The 20,997-nt window shown below is 39.7% G+C and overlaps 1 protein-coding gene across 1 annotated transcript in view; it reads left to right on the top strand.

Moving 5' to 3' along the window:
• The window catches only part of c2cd2l (c2cd2 like), a 54,777-nt gene that overhangs the window by 29,511 nt on the left and 4,269 nt on the right, over positions 1 to 20,997 (top strand). The window contains exons 3-13 of the mRNA XM_053618025.1: positions 4,789 to 4,884; positions 7,273 to 7,392; positions 10,361 to 10,474; positions 12,556 to 12,669; positions 12,874 to 12,976; positions 13,753 to 13,885; positions 15,445 to 15,509; positions 15,698 to 15,819; positions 16,076 to 16,247; positions 18,851 to 18,958; positions 19,119 to 19,249. Of these exons, the coding sequence (XP_053474000.1) occupies positions 4,789 to 4,884; positions 7,273 to 7,392; positions 10,361 to 10,474; positions 12,556 to 12,669; positions 12,874 to 12,976; positions 13,753 to 13,885; positions 15,445 to 15,509; positions 15,698 to 15,819; positions 16,076 to 16,247; positions 18,851 to 18,958; positions 19,119 to 19,249 (1,278 nt within the window). The remainder of the gene's footprint in view (positions 1 to 4,788; positions 4,885 to 7,272; positions 7,393 to 10,360; positions 10,475 to 12,555; positions 12,670 to 12,873; positions 12,977 to 13,752; positions 13,886 to 15,444; positions 15,510 to 15,697; positions 15,820 to 16,075; positions 16,248 to 18,850; positions 18,959 to 19,118; positions 19,250 to 20,997) is intronic.

Raw genomic sequence — 20,997 nt, forward strand, 5'->3', positions numbered from 1 at the left:
AAGGGTGAGGAAACCGGAGAACCCGGAGGAAACCCCCGAAGCGCACTCTGTGCACACGGGGCAGAGATGGGATTCGAAGCCCCAGCCCCAGAGGTGCGAGGATACAGTGCTAACCATTTGATTTTTATTAAATTACATTTTTTACATCAAATTACATTACATGTTTATTATTAGTTTTAGATTACATGGGTGTCCTCCATACAAGTGCCTGTGAATGAGGATGAGCTGTTACTATAGAAACGGTACCTTATCAGAAGTAGCGCATTCTGATTCAAGAATTCAACTGTGTTGCGGTCAACACTGTCACCATCCAATTAAAAAAAAAAAAAAAAACGTGAAATAATCACCCATTTCTATTCAGATCTAACTCCAAATACTGTTACCATGTTTCCATACCATTTCCCCGTGAACGTGGAAATCAGCATAAAGCATGGCGGGTCAGAGATGTTTTCAGAGCGAGTCTAGAAGCATGGAAGGTGGTATGTGGTAGCTGTGTTTGGGACGCATCTGCACAAGCGTTTGCAAATGCCCTGGATTCTGCTGTCATCTGTTTACTGCACTCAACATGTCCTCTGGGCGATGGCATGACTCACAGTATCTCACAAAAATACACCGACACAGGATCAAACTCACATGCGCGCACACACACACACACACACACAGTCACCAGAGACATTTCTCCAAGGATGATATGAAACTGTGAGACTGGCTCAATGAAAATAATAATAATAATAATAATAATAATAACGATAGCGTAGTATAGTATGTAATCATAAGTATCTAGAGCGTGTCTAAGCTGTAATGTGGCGAATTTATTCAACAAAATGTGTGTGTGTGTGTGTGTGTGTGTGTGTGTGTGTGTATACAGCGGTCATTGCATAACCTCAAGTATGTGGTGCATGCTGGCGACAAATGTGTGGCCAGAAGGTCAGCACAAACCAGCCTCGTTGATCAGCTGACTAAATGTATTCACAAAGAGATTGTGTGCAAGTGTAGGCTCCTGAAATCCGTGATGCACAGAACACGGAAGGAATCACGGCTTTACAACACAAAAATGGGTTTTTAGTTATAAACACAGGCGTTCATGAAATTCAGACTTTATTCTAAATCTTCTGAACCTATTAACCATCTTGACAAATTTATCATTATATAGTGTGTTTGGATATTCAGATATTCGCGTTATTTCAGCAAAGCAGTGTTCTTTGTTGACAAATTCTGTTGTCTCTGTATTCGCTAGCTGCGGTGGATAAATGGCAAAATAATGTCGAAAGGATTAGCTTCAGGTATTCTTCTTCGCTCAACTTGCTAAGTCAGCACCATGGCCTTTGTTGGTAATGTAAACATGTCTCCCTGCTCTGAGGGGAAAAAAATCACATTAACTACAAATTGACTTGGAGTGGAAGTGTAAGGGCAGCTGTTGGAATCAAGGCAATAGATGTTTGTGAGTGTTTCTAAGTTTAGATCTACTGTAAATATGGATCATTTGTCTTTACCTATTGGAGATTTGACTACTTTTAAGAACTTGTAAATAATAGAAATATCTCAAGGTAAATATCTCAGTTGATTATGGCTTTGTTCACGCTGGCAGTCGTATAATTTTGGGCCACCAAATTAGGGCTGGGCAATATGACGATATAATATCAATATCGCAATTGAGTTTCAACTTACGGAATGAAGACCGGACATTCTCCTTCAGGATTTTCTGGTAGAGAGCAGAATCCATGTTTCCCTCAATTATTTCAAGTTGCCAGGCCCTGAACCAGCAAAGCATCCCCACACCATCACACTTCCACCACCATGCTTGGCCATAGGTATGATGATCTTTTTTTGGAATTCTGTGTTTGGTTTACGCCAGATGTAACAGGACCCCTGTCTTCCAAACAATTCCACTTTCGACTGCTCAATCCACAGAACATTCTTCCAAATGGTTTGAGGATCATCAAGGTGTGTTTTGGCAAAATTCAGATGAGCCTTAATGTTCTTCTGGGTTAGCAGTGGTTTTCACCTTGCCACTCTTCCATGGATGCCATTTTTGCCGTGTCTATCTGATAGTGGAGTCATGAACGGTGACCTTTATTGATACAAGAGAGGCCTACAGTTCCTGTGATGTTGTTCTTGACTCTTTTGTGACTTCCTGGATGAGTAGTTGCTGTGCTCTTGGAGGAATTTTGGAAGGTCGACCACTTCTGGGAAGTTTCACTACTGTGTCGAGTTTCTCCATTTGGAGATAATGGCTCTCACTGTGGTTCTTTGGAGTCCCAGAGCTTTAAAAAAGCTTTGTAACCCTTCCCAGACTGATGTATTTCAATCACCTTCTTCCTCATCATTTCTGGAATTTCGTTCAACTTTGGCATAGTGTGTTACTGTGGAAGACCTTTTAACCAGCTTCATACTGTTGAAAAAGTTCTATTTAAGTGTAGATTTGATTGAATTGATTAATCTGAGAAATCACTGACTATGTTTACATGGACAGCAGTAATGTAATTATTGACCTTATTCTGAATAAGACAATACTTTGATTAAGGTGTTTACATGAGTCGCTTTTAGAATACTCCTTTCATGTTCCCATTTTATATGTTATAGAACATAGATCGATTAACAGCACGTCATTACGTCACCGCGCCACGCCCTCCGACGGTCCTCCAGAATTTCACGTATCGACATACAGTTGGTCTTCGTTATGGTACCGTATACAGTTTTGGGTGTTTTTATTTTGAATTTTACGAAAGCTTCAAGTGCAGTTAATTATTTGTCATGCTGTACGTGCAAATAGACGACTGCTTGAAGCCGTGGGCTGCGTCTGAAACCGCGTACTTACCATCTATATAGTAGTTGAGATACATGTATTTCGCCTACTATATAGTAGGTAAGTACGCAGTTCGGGACGCAGCCGTGCTCTTGTTTGCCGTGTGTGTACGTGTCCTGTCGCAAAATGCAGTGAAAACTCCTACACGATGTGAATAGTGTGATTAAGGTGTGTACATGTCTATAATGCACTTCCATAATACGACTAAAATAGTAATACTCCACATGTCTTAATTCGATTTATGTTTACTTCGAGTATGACTTTAGCCGGATTAAGGTCATCAATAATCGCTGTTTACATGCTAGATTCTTAATCAGAGTATTGCCTTAATCTGGTTAATATCGGATTATTGTTGTCCATGTAAACATACTGAATTTGACAGCGCGGGGTCGGGGGAGAGAGTGTGAGAAAGGAGGGGCAAAGAACAGACGGCACTCATAAAACATTCCTCTTTCCTATTAATGATTCAACGTTAATCACCATATGAGTTTGATCGCCAGCAAATGCTAATTGTCAAGAGGCTGACGAACCGTACTGCAGCAGTACTCACTCAGCTTTGTGAATTTGCTCTGCAGCATCTACCCTCTCTCAGAGAAGCTCCTAATATTCGCACGCTCTTATTTTCCTCGAGTGTTGCCGCTACATTTGCGGCTTCCTGTTCAGACGATGGTTATTTCACATTGACGTTAGTCTCTGTTGTCTATAATATTTAGGGACACCTTGAATGCTGTCCGTCACCTCAGACTGTTACAACTGACCTGTGCTTGAACTGCAACTCGCCCTCCTGTTTATCTGAAGCTGAAAGAGAATATAGCGATGAATACTTTTGCGTCTGTCAAGTTTATATATATATATATATATTTTAATTCTTGCATTAGAGACATGATTTCATGCTGTAATACTGATCACTTTTAAGACTATCATCACGTCTTGATTTCAGTTTGCTTTCACAGAAAGGCAGAATCTGATGCTTTTGGCTAGAATAAAAATCCAATCAGAAGGAATGCTTTGTTTATTTGAGAGATTTTTGATTGAAATCCGGATCAGTCATACATCCTGGAATGGTATCCAACATCATCATAAGTTTAATCACTTTCAACAGAGCTGAAACATTATTTAATTGCATAACTTAATCACAAAAAGTGCAATAAATGCCTCCGTAAAGACGTACACGCTAAAAGAGTCGTTCTCGGTTGATGTTAGTTTCATGTTTAATTATAATTGCAGTCAAGAATTCGAATAAAGAGGAAATAATGATGAACGATTCTAAGCGGTAGTGCCAGGTTCAAGAATCTAACTGATTTATCGTCCTGACTATGGACACCTACCCCACACTCAGTCGTCCGTCCTTCCGTCCCTCATCGTACAGTAATGCTGCGGTCGACATGACTCGGAAAGGGGAAATCGAAACTTGGAATTGTCATTTTTGCACTGCTTTGTTCACTGTTCATGCTGTGTGCAGCAACATTGATTTGACGTGACAGGTTGAGAAGACCTTCCCGACTTTCCAATAGGGATTTCATGTTGAGGTGGTGTTTTCTTCGGTTTTTCCTAGTCGGAGGTCGGTTTTAGGAGTTACCAGTTTTAGTTGAATGCAGCATAAAACAGCCCTCCTCTGGCCCGCACTACCTCACTGGCAGGTCACAGCCATGGGCGCCTTCTATTAACGCCAGGTTGGTGTGACGTCCTGGATTTGAGATTTGCTGACCAATATTTTTGGCTCGAAGCAGCTAGCGTGTGTGTCTGCAGAGAGAGGTGGTTATGAAGTGTGTAATCTCTGTTATTTATTACATAATGGCTCATTGAGATGTGGAGTGTGGTGTTTGAGAGGGTTGTTGGTCATTTGGAAGATATGAAATAGTCAATGATGTTGTACATAATGAGGATTGTGTTTTACAGCTCTACAACAGTGCAACCACTTTTCCTGCTCCTATACTCACCGTCGCATGCGTTCTGTCTGTTTCCGTCTCTCATCATCACAGAGCTCAATTCAGATCACCTTCGACGATAGCCTTCAGCTCCCTGTGTCCGCGTCCATCGAGCATGTGACCTGTACGGACCAGTCAGCGCACAGCATGGTGAGGCAGCAATCTCCCTTTTTATGCCAGTCATGATGTCGCGTAATGCTGCGTTCACATGTCAACAGTAATGCAGAACAATTGATGACTGCAGCAGTAAAAAGCAGAACCTAACAAATCATCAAGGGGTGTTATGCTGATTTAGTGGGATAGAGCTTTATACTGAGCAGATGCTATTATAATGCAACGAAAAGCATTTTTTTTTGTCAGGTCGAGTAAGGAGTAAAACACAACAGGGCAAGCTCTTATAGGAAAATAATCAATGCTGGGGTGGTGTGATGCAGCCTGAACTCGAAGTGGATTATTTTCCAATAACAGCACGAATTGATGCATTTTATTCATCTAATATAACAGCTGTTTGTCAACAGTTACAGTTTTTTCATATATTAAAGAACATCATGTTTTACTTTTAACTGTTTCTAGTTAAATATAATGTTGTGGAACGCCCTCAAGGCTAATTAGGTCCTGTTCACACTAATGGTATATTTTCTTTCTTTTCTTTATCTTGAAGTTAATAAGACAATAAATGCAGCTCTTCATGTTACAAAACAAACCGGGAACGTGACTTCTCTAATGGCAGAAAACGTACTGACCGTTCCCGAAGCGCGGACGCTGGAGACTCCTTCCAAAAATGTTATATAAAATATGTAGGGTCTTTTTTTATGGAAGGCGTTACCGTATCAGTGTTTATACAGCCTTAATAAATAATAAGCATTTTTAATCAGTTTATTAGTCAGCTTAGATTATTTAGTAATTATACAAGAGCCTAGGAATTAAGTTGTTACTATCGAAATGATGATAATATATTAGAGCAGTCGCATTAATATAATCCTGTAATTTATATTACAGAAGGCTTGTTATGTAGTACAGCATGTGCTTCAGCTAAAACTACAATTGTTCCAGAAGGGGGGGACCCCACCCGGTTTGTCCCTTTGTTATGGTGTGGAGGTCAAAGCTGATAGTTCTGTTGACGGTATTAAGTATCAGAGCATCAGCGTAAACATTTCTATTGTTGTTTTATTGCAAAACACTAAATATCTTTTCTTCCATCAATATCTTACTGCTGACATGTGAGCACAGCATGAATATTTAAATTTTCTGTAACGTTAGCTTGTTTTGCTGTCCTGTATGCATCACAGCACCACTGTGATTCAGATCAGTATTTTACAGTATATTTTGGACATACAGTTTACAGTTCATGCTATTGCTTTGGACATGGCGACTGTCATGATGTAATTGCAGCACCAGAGACTAGAGTTGCATCGTGAGGTTATGTGTAGAATCTGAGAGTCTGTAGCTGCAGTTTGTTATTAGAGTGTCTTGCATAGGTATATGTAATGAATCTATACAAAATAGCCCATAATTTTGACTTGTGATTGTATAAGCATTCATACCATCACTGTGAAACCCTTAAATTAGTTCTGTTGCAACCAGTTTGCATCAGAAGGCAGATATTTAGCTGAATGGAGTCCACTGCTGCGTGTTTAATGTGTCACATGATCTCAGTATAAATATGCTTGTTCCTTGAAGGTACAGAGTAAACATACCTAAACCAACAGCATCGTGAAGCCTAAAGAGCCATCAAAACAAGTCCAGGATAAAGTCCTGGAAACATATCAACCTATAGAGCACCATTAAATTCTCTGAAGAATGGAAAGAATATGGCAGAACTGTTCCTAGAGAGGTCCATAACTAAGATGGGAGAAGCCTTTCCCAGGACAACCAAGACATTCACCAAGCTTTATGAAATCCTGTTTAGAGTTTGCGGAACTGCATATTAAAGATCCGGCAAACATGTAGAGAAAGGTTCTCTGGTCTGATGAGACCAAAATAAAAAGTATTTCTTGGCCTTGGTATAAATCCATCCTCACAATGAAGCATGGTGGTGGCAGCATCATGTGGAGCTTCATGGTAGCTTCTCTGATTAATTTCCTCCTTACCAGGCCATTGAACCAACATTTCCAGGACTTTGTCTCGGACATGTCATTATCCTGTTTGTTTAGGTATGTTCTTTTTGCGTTCTCTATGTTCTCTAGGTATGGAATCCATTCAGTTTATTGTATGATTTCACATGCCAACTGGTTTCACCAGAACTAGCTAAAAACTGGGGTTAATACTTACTTTTATTTCTAAAAAGGTTTAATTTCAGCATCAGTATTATGATTTGTTTTGTGTAGATTCATACTATGTAATCCAAATGATGTCCTTCAGGTACAGCCTTTAATACTACAAAATGTTGACAACTTGACTACTTATGCAAGCTTAAGTGTAGGAATAGCTTGCATAAGTGAATACTTCCGCAAGCTACTGTATTTACTATGTAATGACTATTATGTCATTCTAAAACATAGACTTTACGTGAATCTTGCCTTTCCCCCCCCCTTCAAGGTTCTGCAGTGCAAATGTTCGGTTGACACGGTAATGTTCCCTGTGACTGTCACTCAGCAGTCACCTGCAGCTGTCTCCATGGACACATACCAGGTTTCCATGGAGCCCATGCAGGCCCAGGTAAAAACTACAAATGAAGTGGAATTGCTTTCAGGACTTTGCCTACATGTGTTTTGCTGTGTTCTCATCATCAGGTTTGTCTAGCTCAGGGTTCCTCTATTCCTGTCCTGGCCACCCACTGCTCTGCACAGTTTGAACATTTCTCGCTTCTAAAACACCTGATTCAGGGCACCTGATCAGCCGGAGCATGTTTGCTGGGGAATAAGGGAAATGTCAAACTGTACACGTGTCTCCAGGAGGGTCTTCGTAGAGAATCTTTGTCTTTTTGTTTTTTGCATTCATATAAATATGGGCAACGTAGCAAAAAAAAAAAATACTTGAACACATTATGAACACAACTTGAACGGTCATTTTAAAAAATCTTCACTAACCACCTTATTGTAGTAGTCAGGGTCACAGTAAGTCTGGATCCTAGAACACTGGGTACAATTTTCACCTCAAATCAGCTACTTGTAACTGTGAGTAGGTGTGAAAGTACTGACAGTATCTGCATTAACCAAGAAAAACTTATTGTGACGGGATTTTTATCATCATACATCACCAGATCATCCACTCCAAATATGGTTTTATATATAATAATATATAATATGGCTATATGATTAGCATTAATACTGCCATTAAGCTGTAACTGCATTGAACTGCAGTTTAGATCACATGGAAAGGCTGAAAGATGAAATAAGATCTGCTATAAATATCTGATCTAGCTGTTGGTTCAAGTGAAGCCTTAGGAGAGCTTCGGTGCTGCTTGTTGGAGGTGTGCCTACAGTGTCAGTTTACACTGCTCTCCTTTTGCCATCTCAATAATTTAATGAAGCCTTAATGTGACTGTTGGGACAGTGGCTCATGGAGTAGCAAGAGCTGATATTGTTTTTCTGTGAGGTATGCTTTACAATAACAGATCAGACAATTATGAGATAAATAATGACAGCTATTACCGTGGCTGTAACTGTATTTGTAATTGTAATTGTAAGGAATATTTTATAACGTCATCTCAGTACACGTAATGTACTTCTGAAATAAAGATACTGTGTTAACTCGTAAGGACAATGCTCAGCGTTCGAAATTGTTCCATTTGTTCGTTAAACAAGTTTTACTAATGTCAGTCACACCTTTTGTTTATGGGTATTAGTTTTGTGGTTCTCTACTGTGTGCAAGTTCTGTTCATGGAGATATGATATGAGGATTCTGCAACACAATCAGTGGTTTTATTAGTTCGTGCTTTGTGTCCATTGCAATTAAAATATTGCCTGTGGTAGATCAGGGTTGGACAAATCAGTAGTCTGGGTGCCTGGGACAAGCAGACTAGGCGTCCAATCTCCTCAACCACCACTAGTGTGTAGGATCCACCTGGATGATGCGTCGGCAGCCATAGTGCACCAGAGCGGCCACTACACACCAGCTGTTAGTGGAGAGGAGAGAGTGATGTAGCCAATTCAGAGATGGGGATTATTAGGGAGTCATGATAGAGAAGGGCCAAGGGAGGAATTTCGCCAGGACACCGGGATTATACCCCTACTCTTTATGATAAGTGTCAGTTGCCCAGCAGACAAACAGGTTTAGTAAGCTGTTCATTTTACGTCACCAGTGGCGGTGGTGGGTTTTTTTTTTTGTTGTTTTTTTTTTCCATTCATCAACAACCAGAAAGCTCCACATTGACTTTCCCACAGAAAACTTTATATTTGATATATGTGGTTCAAACAAAACATCCACTTGGTTCATATATGCCTCAATGGTGTAGCGTGTGCTACTCCTTGAATCTGCTGCAATGAGCATGTGAACTGAGTATGTGGTCTGGCTGTTGGTACTATTATTAATTATTTTACGAGGCTTATTTATTAGTTTAAACCAGTGTTGCTGACTTTGTGGATTTGTCATGAAATTTATTGTAGATCCCTTTAGTGATATTTTATTGATTTTTTTTTGTTGTTGTTTTTTTATTGATTTTTTTTTTTTAAATGACCAAATTGTAGTGACTGTATAAGCAGACATTAGCAACTTCATAGAGCTCTCCAACTCACAGTAGCTGGCTATACAGTTGAGAGAACATGTTTGGTACCATTTAAAATGTTTGTGGTGAGTCAGCAAGGTCTGCTTGCTTGAGCTTATGTTCCCAATGACCAATCATTGATCACCATTGTTTGTCCCACCCACCTACTTCCTAGTACAAGTGTCCATAGCTGTCTCCAACAACTCTTTGTCATCGTCATTTTGAATTTTTACTTTAGTATTTAAACATAAATACATAAATAGTTTGTTTGTGGTTCCATGACAAAAGATGATTTTTCTATTAAAATGTAATAATGTATTATTTTGTACATCATGTAACACATTATGCAAATGATTGTGAAAATTCAAAGAATATGCCAATTAGTCTATGACATCATCTGGCCACTTTTTGAGCATGCATTAGCTGCTTTCTCAAAAAAAAAAACCATTGGTAACATTGGGTTTAACTGATGCTAGACGGTTTTTCCGGAATCAGCAATACGAAGGAATGTGGATACAGTGACAAGAATTGATTGAAATGCAGTACACTGCAGCACAAAAACTGCTGCTTAACTCTCATGCTAGCACAACATGCAGTCACCTCGCATTTAAACACTATAACGAGTGAAAGTGAAGTCGCTAGACAGACTCAAATAACGTCTCTACACGAGATGAGAGAGCACCACAGCTCACAGCCGAAATGTTAGCCAAGGACTACGTGCCTGAGGGTGGAAACACAATATGCTTCATCAGCAGAGACATTATTAGAAAATGATGAAGACTTTGGCTACATAAAGTCGTCCCTCCGAGGGATTCAAGTACTTGCTTATTTTCCATAACCTATATTAATGCACATAAATAGCTCTTCATATTTTGGAAATTGATTTAGTTACTGCTTTTTTTGGGACTGGGATGTTTAAGCAAAACAGTTCATGCTAATTACTACTGTTGTAAAAGCTGGCATGTTGGGGGACTGTTGCAGTTGCAGGTCTGCTTGGAGGAGGTGGAGGAAGAAGGTCTGCTGGTGTCCTGGATGTTTTCCCAGCAGCCCCTGCTCTCTTTAACCCTGACACCACGGCAGAGAGTTCAGAGGGAGGTGAGGGAAAGTTCACCTGAATTTTATTTACATGCCGTCTGTAGCCTGTGTTCAGAATCCTTAAGGTATTAGCATTACAACTTATCCTCTAATGACTTTTATTCCCCTTCGTGTAGAAATCCTAGCTAGCTGGCAGAGCAGCTCACTTTCCTCAGCCCATTGGCACTAGAATAAAAAGATCAAACAATGGACGAACAAAATGGTTACAAACCACCTTGTATACTAAAAAAGATTCATGAAAAGATGCACGCTTTTTACCACAAGGGGGCGCAGAATGCTAAGCATAGTCAACTTTTTAACATGGTGAGGCAAACTGTTATAGGAAAGTCATCATAATCATACTTGTGATATGTTTATAATTACATTTAATGATAAGAAACGTCGCCGAAACAAGTTAGTTGCGTTATACTTGCGTTATAACAGCTATAAATAGTTGAATGCATAAAATGTAGCTTGTCTTTTTACAGAGAAATTGCAAAGTAGTACAGCCCCCATCCTCCTCACAGAAAAGCATCACCATATGAATGATTATCTGTTTCTCTATGTTCAAACTTGTGATGATGGTGGTATACTTCAAAAGATGGAGGAACAAAATGGAACACAAACCACCACCAAAGTTGGAGCTATTGGTACACCATAGTTGTGTCCCAAATGACATACTATTCATTATACACTTGTACTATGCACTCTGCCGTCTAGTGTCTAAATTTTAGAAGGGTAGTATCGTTTCAAATGGCACACTCGGTATTGTACTATCTGGAAGTATATGTTGTTTCCCGGTCGAAGTCAAATTACGTCAAATGCACGTAATGCGATTGGCGCTAGCATTAGCAAAATAGCCAAACATATAACACAACCGAACTGGTACATTTGACTGTTTGTGTTAATGTTTGTTTTTATGCCCAACAAGACCTTAGTCACCGTCAGACGGAGGTGTAATCGTCTCCGCAGACGAATTTTGTGTGCACAATTGCAAATCCGCATAGTAAGGTTGTGGTTGTGGCTGCTGGCAGTGTAAACATCTATTGTTTTTTTTAACGTTCAGCATCTGAGCCTGATATAGTCCCTCTACATTGGCTACGTAAGGAAAGCTGTGACTGTTGAGTGCATGAGGTGTTGTTTTTTTTCTTTTCTTTTTTCGGTTGAATGAGTGCATCATCCAGGAACTTAAGGCCCCTCTAGTTTTTGGTGGGTTTTCAGTGTGAGCACACTAATCACACGATTTATACTTTAAATTGGCCTAGAATAGTGCATAAGTGTGCGATTTGGGACACACTTCATGACTTAATGATATTGTAGTGTTGCCAGGTTTGAGGTTATGCCGTGCAGTACTTTTGCAGGTAAAATTTATTTATTTATTTATTTTACTGGTTGAAGGTCATGACAAACTGCCTCTCGATTATAAACGTGCAATGCCATGAATCTGTGAATGGCTTTGCTTATTCTCATAGCTAGTTTTTATTTATAAAAATATACATAATAATTTACTACAAATTGAGACCTGGGTAAAAAAAAGAACTATTTATGGAAACTGTGTGTTTGTAATATCATTTTGTTGAAATGTATGGTGGTTAAACTGTTAAATACTATTTATAGAGTTTGGAAGTGGCATATTCTGAGTTTTGGGCTTGTTTTTTTTTTTTTTTGTCCTACTATTGTAACACTGGTCTGGCAACCCTATAAACAGAACAAACTACAAAAACTCTCTACACAGATGCTGTAGACATCTGTTCGTTGTAGTGTTGGTTTATTTTGCAGTGTACAAAGGATAAGAGACAGGAGGTGGTGGTATGATTTGAGGGCCCCCCCCCTCAAAACTGGGACTCAAACTGCTGCTCCATACAAGTAATATGTGATATTTGAACCAAAACCAGACCAGTCAATGTTAGTAGTGCTGGTGGGAATTTTGCACAAACTACAGCGTATAATCTGAAAGCATCATGTCAGTGAGTGAAAAGACATCTTTGTGCATCAAAATGTCTTTTTCCTTTGAAGTATACTGCCATCATGTAGTTGCTCTAGGGTTGATGTACGTGAATTGTGTATTAATACTGATGAGTGTGGTCTGGAACTGTGTAAAGGACTCGGAGGCTGAGGTGGACGTGGATATGATAGCAAAGTTGGTGGAGGATACACTGTATGCCACGCAGCCTGCAATGATCCTCAACCTGAGAGCGTGTGTGTCCAGTCCTGCTGTAAGAACACACACACACACACAAACCCCATTTACATCATGTTTGTGATTCACTTCTCTGTATTTCTCATAAGTTAGTGTATTTGTTTGAACAGGCATATCTCATGTGTGAACTATGATATTAAAGAGGTGTGGCTCTTCAAAGAGGATTACAATCATTTACAGTCATTTATTGTTAACAGTAACCCTTTTCCCTCTTTCCCAGTTTCCCAGAGAAAAACAAGAATGGAGTCAAAACTCTCCGCAGCAAAGCAACGCTGTCAAACGCCTTCTGGTACGCCAGCTCAAAGTCTCCAGGATCAAAAAAGGTGCCACTTTCTTCACGTTTTTCTTCGCCAATATTCACACGGACACATCTGTTTGCTCTTCATAGGTCCAGTGTTTTTGTGTGAGGGTATAATTTTCAAATATCACAAACATAAAAGAGATCCACAAATTTACAAAAAAAAATCGAAATTCAGAACTGTTTGTTTGTTCGTTCAGGAAACCAAACCAACACGCATTTACTGAAAATAAATCCATATTTTTCCTTTTAACACAGCTATGTTGGGGTTTGAGTGGGTATGGATTAGAGGTTAACCGATTGATTGGTATTGCTGATTATTTCAGCACGGGTAACCCATTGCTGGCACTATCGGTTATCAGCAAAAATCCACACCGATAGTTTTTCCTGTTGCAGGTGCGGCTGAGAAGGGTCCGCTGTCATTATTCAGTACGAGAGCAGCCTCTAGAGGAGAAATAAAAACCATCACTGACAAATTTTGTTGTGTTATTTGAAGTAGGGTTTTTTAAATTCATTTTGGATGTCTATATTTTTATTTCTTATTTGGAGTGTTTCCTTTTTGGTTCAGTTTGGATGTCTGTCTTTTATTTACTTTAGTATTTATCAATAGTTAATAAATATTTTTATTTATATATTTGTTTCATTTAAAAAAAGTACAGTACATTTTTAATGGTACAGAAAGTTTAATGCAAGAAAGTTCACTTCTTTTATATTTTATGATCGGTTATCAGCAGGTACTAGTTATTGGTATCGGTAAAATTCACTATCGGTCGAGCTCTAGTAATGATGGTGTGCACTCAGGTTCGCAGGCTCATGTTGGGGAGCTGTGCTGCGTGCTGAGCCTGGACATCCCAGTGCTGGAGAAGAGAACCCGCTTCCTCACACGTTCTTCCAGCCCCAGAGCCACGCTGGACTGGGGGGAGGACTTTACACTGTGAGTGCACTTACTTTTGTATGAGCAATTATCTTCAAAAATCTTGGTTATTTGTGTGTTTGGGATGCTTTGGTTAAAAACAACATACTTTTTTCTGCATTGAAATGAACGGGGAATTGAACAAGCTCTGAACAATGGCTGATGGTTGTAATGTGTGAGACTGCATATTGCTAATAGTTTGGTTGGGTTAAAAAAAAAGCCTTTGCGTCATTATGTCGAATTTCTGAATAATCACATTGACAGTAATATGAAAAGAAAAACTTGAGTTGTGTTGCGTCAGTTCTTTTAAACATGGCCTCACAAATCAGCTGTGTCCTGGGTGTGTTGTTATTAGAGAATAATCGACAATAAGGTTTGTGATGCGTTCAGACACGGAGTGCAGTTACTGTTCCTGTTATCCTGTACCTCATTACTTTACTGTGGCAAGATATTTCTTAACTAACTCAGTGTTCCTATGCATGCATTAAATAAATAAAATATTTAGTTTTGTGATTGTTCACCCCACTCATATACAGTGATTTTTTTAATATAGTTATTAAGTTATTTTTTTTATTAGAGATGGCACAATAACACTTTCTTTTATGATACAGATTGATACTGAAACCTTGAGCATCAGCTGATATCGATACCTATCTGATATTATTTCATTAAAAAACACTAAACTGAAGCAGTTAAAAATGTAGGGGGGAAAAGTTAAAAACATGACTCGTGCAAAACCGCAGCTTTCACACAAAAATCTATTTGCAAATATAAAGTATACATATAATAAAAAATCAGTCCTAACAAAAAATACAATCTCTTTGAAAAAACTCTTTTCCAAACCTGGTTCCAGTCTTTTCCATTTGGTACAGGATCGATCAAATTCATTTATTTATTTTTTTGCTGATCTCAGCCTGATACAGATCCTGGGTATAATATCGGTGCCATCTTTACTTTTTATAGCAACAGTATTTTATTAATTGCACTGTGTACCCATGTATTTCTCTCTACATATCATACAGGGAAGTATAGCGTCATGTATAGTGGTCAGATTGTTTTAAAGCGAGACAGAAAGGATTACAGAATTGGTGTAACAGAGCCCCTGCAAATGAAAAGACAGCCTTGTGTTCAGTGATCAATGTATTTTTTCATTTCACCCTTTTGAAATGAAAAAAAGCTTCACTTACAACCTTTTCTTTCTATCATTCTTAAAAGTGTGAGCTCGAATCCACCCTCCTCCCATATACCGTGGATGTGTGAAGTCGCTGGCTGGACATGTGATGAGCCGTTAGCGCACTTAAATCAGCACTATTAACAGAACATTCACAGTCTCCTGCTGTGAACTATCGTAATGCTGCTGATTCGGCATAGCACATGTTGTACTGCGATGGCGTGACTATTAATTGCCCTTGAATCACCAAATCATATGCTAAGGCACAAATTATATAAAGATTTAACCGTTTTACAACTATGTGGTTAGACACTGGATGTTTTTCTATTGGTATTATGTACATTTTAAGCTATTTTGTGTGTAATTAATGCGATGGCCCAGGATCTTATCACATTTTTTTTTTCCATAGGGATTTGCAGCCAGAAACCAAAGAACTCAAAGTTAGATTAGTGGAGCGCAATAGCAAAGGAGAACGTAAGTCAGTCCTCGTTACCAAGTAACCAAATCTGAACATGTTTTACTAAAACCGAAACATATTGGCATACTTCAAACCCATTATATAAAATGCTAGACACTATTGTATTTGGAGTCAGTATGGCTACCCTTTCTATTTCTAAACACTAACGTGTTATTTCATTTTTTTTAAATGTCCCATTTGATAGAATTCTTGCCAGGCCACGCTTGTTTATCCCTGAATATCCCTAAGAGGAGTCCCAGTGGGCAACAAAAGCTTTCAATTACACCAGGTCATGGCCTAACACCGACGGCTACTGTCACGTTGGAGGTAAGAAGCGCGTTGAAATGATCTTCGTGATGAATTAAAAAAATAAAATAGGTATATTTAAGCACTATGTGTCATTCGTAATCTCACACTGAGTTCTGATAAACCATCGAACCAACATTATTTCATAGACGTGTGTCTTATTATATCAGTTTACAGTTTATCACTAATTAAGAGCTACACACACTTTGTTCGTTTTCCATGGACATGAGTTTTGTTAGCATCTTGTGCTGAGATGTTGTGTGTCTTTTCCTCACAGCTCATGTATGTGGAGCTGAATGACGTGCGTGGATTTCATAACGCCACCCCGCTCCGCTCCTCGCTCACGCCGTCCAAAAAAGTGGACGTGGACCGTACGATCATGCCCGACGGCACTATCGTCACTACGGTCACCACCATCCAGTCACGGCCAAAGCTGGACCGCAAACAAGGTAGCGTCATCGGAGCCTTTCATCAGATTTACATTATAGTAATACCTAACCAAGCCAATGTGAAGTAAAAAAAGGGCAAAGTGTAGCTGAATGAATAGTAGGGTTAACATAAAATCTATATTGATCATTTTGAATTTGGATATACTCTTTTGTTGGTAAATAGTAAAATTCCAGCATTTATTAGACCCTTAAACCTGCTATGCTATGGCTCTGTTCTTTTTCTTGATTAATTTTCTTTATTCCACAGCACGGTTGAATCCTCGAATCTGATTGGTCGGTAGATGTGCATTATTGTCGTATAACAGCACAGGTCATTCCAGCTGTAACAAACGATTAAGGTTAATATTCATGCGCTCCTTTTTAGTACGTTATTGTTTCTATAGTACAGTGAGGGGAAAAAAGTATTTGATCCCCTGCTGATTTTGTACGTTTGTCCACTGACAAAGAAATGATCAGTCTATAATTTTAATGGTAGATTTATTTGAACAGTGAGAGACAGAATAACAACAAGAAAATCCAGAAAAACGCATGTCAAAAATGTTATAAATTGATTTGCATTTTAATGAGGGAAATGACTATTTGACCCCCTCTCAATCAGAAAGATTTCTGGCTCCCAGGTGTCTTTTATACAGGTAACGAGCTGAGATTAGGAGCACACTCTTAAAGGGAGTGCTCCTAATCTCAGCTTGTTACCTGTATAAAAGACACCTGTTCACAGAAGCAATCAATCAATCAGATTCCAAACTCTCCACCATGGCCAAGACCAAAGAGCTCTCCGAGGATGTCAGGGACAAGATTGTAGACCTACACAAGTCTGGAAGGGGCTACAAGACCATTGCCAAGCAGCTTGGTGAGAAGGTGACAACAGTTGGTGCGATTATTCGCAAATGGAAGAAACACAAAAGAACTGTCAATCTCCCTCGGCCTGGGGCTCCATGCAAGATCTCACCTCGTGGAGTTGCAATGATCATGAGAACAGTGAGGAATCAGCCCAGAACTACACGGGAGGATCTTGTCAATGATCTCAAGGCAGCTGGGACCATAGTCACCAAGAAAACAATTGGTAACACACTACGCCGTGAAGGACTGAAATCCTGCAGCGCCCGCAAGGTCCCCCTGCTCAAGAAAGCACATATACATGCCCGTCTGAAGTTTGCCAATGAACATCTGAATGATTCAGAGGACAACTGGGTGAAAGTGTTGTGGTCAGATGAGACCAAAATGGAGCTCTTTGGCATCAACTCAACTCGCCGTGTTTGGAGGAGGAGGAATGCTGCCTATGACCCCAAGAACACCATCCCCACCGTCAAACATGGAGGTGGAAACATTATGCTTTGGGGATGATTTTCTGCTAAGGGGACAGGACAACTTCACCGCATCAAAGGGACGATGGACGGGGCCATGTACCGTCAAATCTTGGGTGAGAACCTCCTTCCCTCAGCCAGGGCATTGAAAATGGGTCGTGGATGGGTATTCCAGCATGACAATGACCCAAAACACACGGCCAAGGCAACAAAGGAGTGGCTCAAGAAGAAGCACATTAAGGTCCTGGAGTGGCCTAGCCAGTCTCCAGACCTTAATCCAATAGAAAATCTGTGGAGGGAGCTGAAGGTTCGAGTTGCCAAACGTCAGCCTCGAAACCTTAATGACTTGGAGAAGATCTGCAAAGAGGAGTGGGACAAAATCCCTCCTGAGATGTGTGCAAACCTGGTGGCCAACTACAAGAAACGTCTGACCTCTGTGATTGCCAACAAGGGTTTTGCCACCAAGTACTAAGTCATGTTTTGCAGAGGGGTCAAATACTTATTTCCCTCATTAAAATGCAAATCAATTTATAACATTTTTGACATGCATTTTTCTGATTTTTTTTTTTGTTGTTATTCTGTCTCTCACTGTTCAAATAAACCTACCATTAAAATTATAGACTGATCATTTCTTTGTCAGTGGGCAAACGTACAAAATCAGCAGGGGATCAAATACTTTTTTCCCTCACTGTAACAGCTTGTACATAGGGACTTGTATGGTGGATGCTCCACATAACACAAGACTAATAATAAACTTGTTCTTGTTTAACAAAGTAATTCTTATAAGCACTAATGTGGTGAAGTTTTTTTTTTAGGAGACATTATTTAACATTTATAGAAGGATGGTTGTAAACGTTCTCAGTCTCGGGTTACGCGTTATGGTTTCTCTGTTTTCACTGTAAAATGACGGGCAAAGAGAGTGAGCGCGCGTGAGAGAGGGAGAGACTGGTGAAGAAAGACTGTTTGGTGTGGTTGTAACATCACACCCCCGGCATGCATTAGTTTCATATAACATCACGGTCTGGAGTGTGTTACTCCTTACTGCTGTAACTGATAAAAGTGCATGTTGTAATAAAAGGATTGTAATCCTTGGCAAATTTCTGTGGTATAAGAGGAATAAAATACTTCAAGACATGCTGTTATTGGTAATTAATCAACTCCGGCGTGTCTTCGCTTTGTGTTGGGCCGCTTTACACCACCCATCACTGATTATTTTCCTGTAACAGCACACCTCATTATGATTTATTCTGTACTTATTATTACCCTTTATGTCTTTTGCCTGCCCGGGTGTGCGAGTAGGAGATTCTCCCTCCAAGTCTCCATCTAAGGTGGAGGTTACGGAGAAAAGACCGACAGTGCTGACAGAAAGCTTCCAGAGCCGAGCCAGCATCAGCCCCACGGCCAGCAGTCAGTCCTCCATTACGTTTTGCCTATTAAGGCTTTTAAAGCACTACGGTCTAATAGTAATTCATTAAATAAGCAATGATCGTCTTATAATGGTTCAGTACAAGTTGTCCATTTATTTGTGTGTGTGTGTGCGCGCGCATGCATTTGTGTATCCCTGCAGCAAGCCCCATCTCAAATGGGCTGGATCCTGTAGCAGAGACAGCAATCCGGCAGCTGACCGAGTCGGCCAGTAAGACGGTGAAGAAAACACCCACTAAACGCAGCACCCTCATAATCTCTGGAGTGTCAAAGGTGAGATGATGTCAAAGGGTGATGTAAAAAGATTGTCCCAGCTTGTGCTGTCGTAATTCTTCTACCTTGGACCTTCTTCCCCAACTCATGAATTAGACTACTTTCAGCAATTTCCTCAAGTAGGACATCGCGTAGGCCAGTGTGTAATATTTCCTTATGTTACCAAACTTAAAAGATACAGTTACGCCTGAAAACATCACTGAGACAGCCATATGGCAGTCGTCTTTTCTTTTTTTTTTTTTATTCAATCATAGCTCTCTTATTAAGGTGCTTACCCAGTTACTCACCAATTTAAACAATGAAAATCAATGGCACTTTGTAATATCTGTCAGCTACAGTACTGTATCTTAGCCCCAGTAATACGGTATAATGCATTTAGGCTAAATCATGGGGGAGGTAAATGTGTAATCACTATATGAGGGTGAGATCCAAGCTCCTCAGTTGGCCAGTTTTTGGATTGATAGTTTTAGTTTGGAGACGAGTCTGTAGATTTCACAGACTCCTGAACATTTCACATTGTGTTTAAAATTACTGAGGATGACTGGTGATCTTGTGAGTTATGTACAATAAATACAATGTACAATAAGTAGTAAAAATAAAGATGAGCGACATCTCATCATGGCAATGGCCACTCAACAGTTTGCACTGACACAGTGTCCCACACATTCCCCTCTTAAAGTATTAAAACAGCAAGGCCAGTTCTTTTTCATTTGGGTTTGAGATCAAAATATGAATATGAGATGATGGATCAGAGTTTCAGCTTTCATTTCCTGATATTTACATCTAGATGCGTTCAACAACTTACAACCTGGCACCTTGGTGGCAGACTACCCAATCGTTAGGTGAGCATAAGTATAGGAACAGATAAAGTAAAGTAAACTACACTTAATATTTGAATGTCCCTTGCTTGCAATAACCGCATCAAGCCAGCGACCCACTGGGGGTTCTCCCTTCAGTCTCCTCTTCATGAGGTGAAGTGCATGCTCAACTGGGTTTAGGTCTGGTGATGGACTTGGCCAGTCTTAAACCTTTCCCTTTTTTTCCATAATGATGTCTTTTATTGTGTTGGCATTGTGTTTTTGGTCATTGTTTTGCTGTGTGATGCTTAGGGTCATTGTCTTGCTAACAGTTGGATGAATTTCTCTGTAAATTGGCAGACAGAATGTTTTTGTAGACCTCTGAATTCATTCTGATGCTAACACCATGAATTACATCATCAATAAAGATTAGTGAGCCTGTTTCAGAAAGAGCCATGCAAGCCCAAGCCATGACACTACCTCCACCATGCTAGACTGAAGTTCCTATGTTTTGGATCATTAGCAGATCCTTTCTTTCTCCTCACTTTGGCCTTTCAGTCACTTTGGTAGAGGTTAATCTTGGTTCAAGAATTGTTACGGCTCATCCCTCCATTTTCAGTCAATATTTATATATATATATATATATATATATATATATCTTCAGAATTCCAATCTGGCCTTCAGATTCTTGCTGCTGATGAGTGGGTTTCATCTTGTGGTATGGCCTCTATATTTCTGCTCCCGAAGTCTTCCTCGAATGGTGGATTGTGATACCTTCGGCCCTGCCCTGTGGAGGTTGTTGATGTCACTGACTGTTGTTTAGGGGTTTTTCTTCACAGCTATCACAATCTATCTGTCATCAACTGCTTTTTCCCTTGGCTGACCTGTTCAGTGTCTGGTTGTTAGTACACCAGCGGTTTCTTTCTTTTTCAGGACTTTCCAAATTGTTGT

The sequence above is a fragment of the Ictalurus furcatus genome, chromosome 28 (genome assembly GCF_023375685.1).
Source record: "Ictalurus furcatus strain D&B chromosome 28, Billie_1.0, whole genome shotgun sequence".
NCBI lineage: Eukaryota > Metazoa > Chordata > Actinopteri > Siluriformes > Ictaluridae > Ictalurus > Ictalurus furcatus.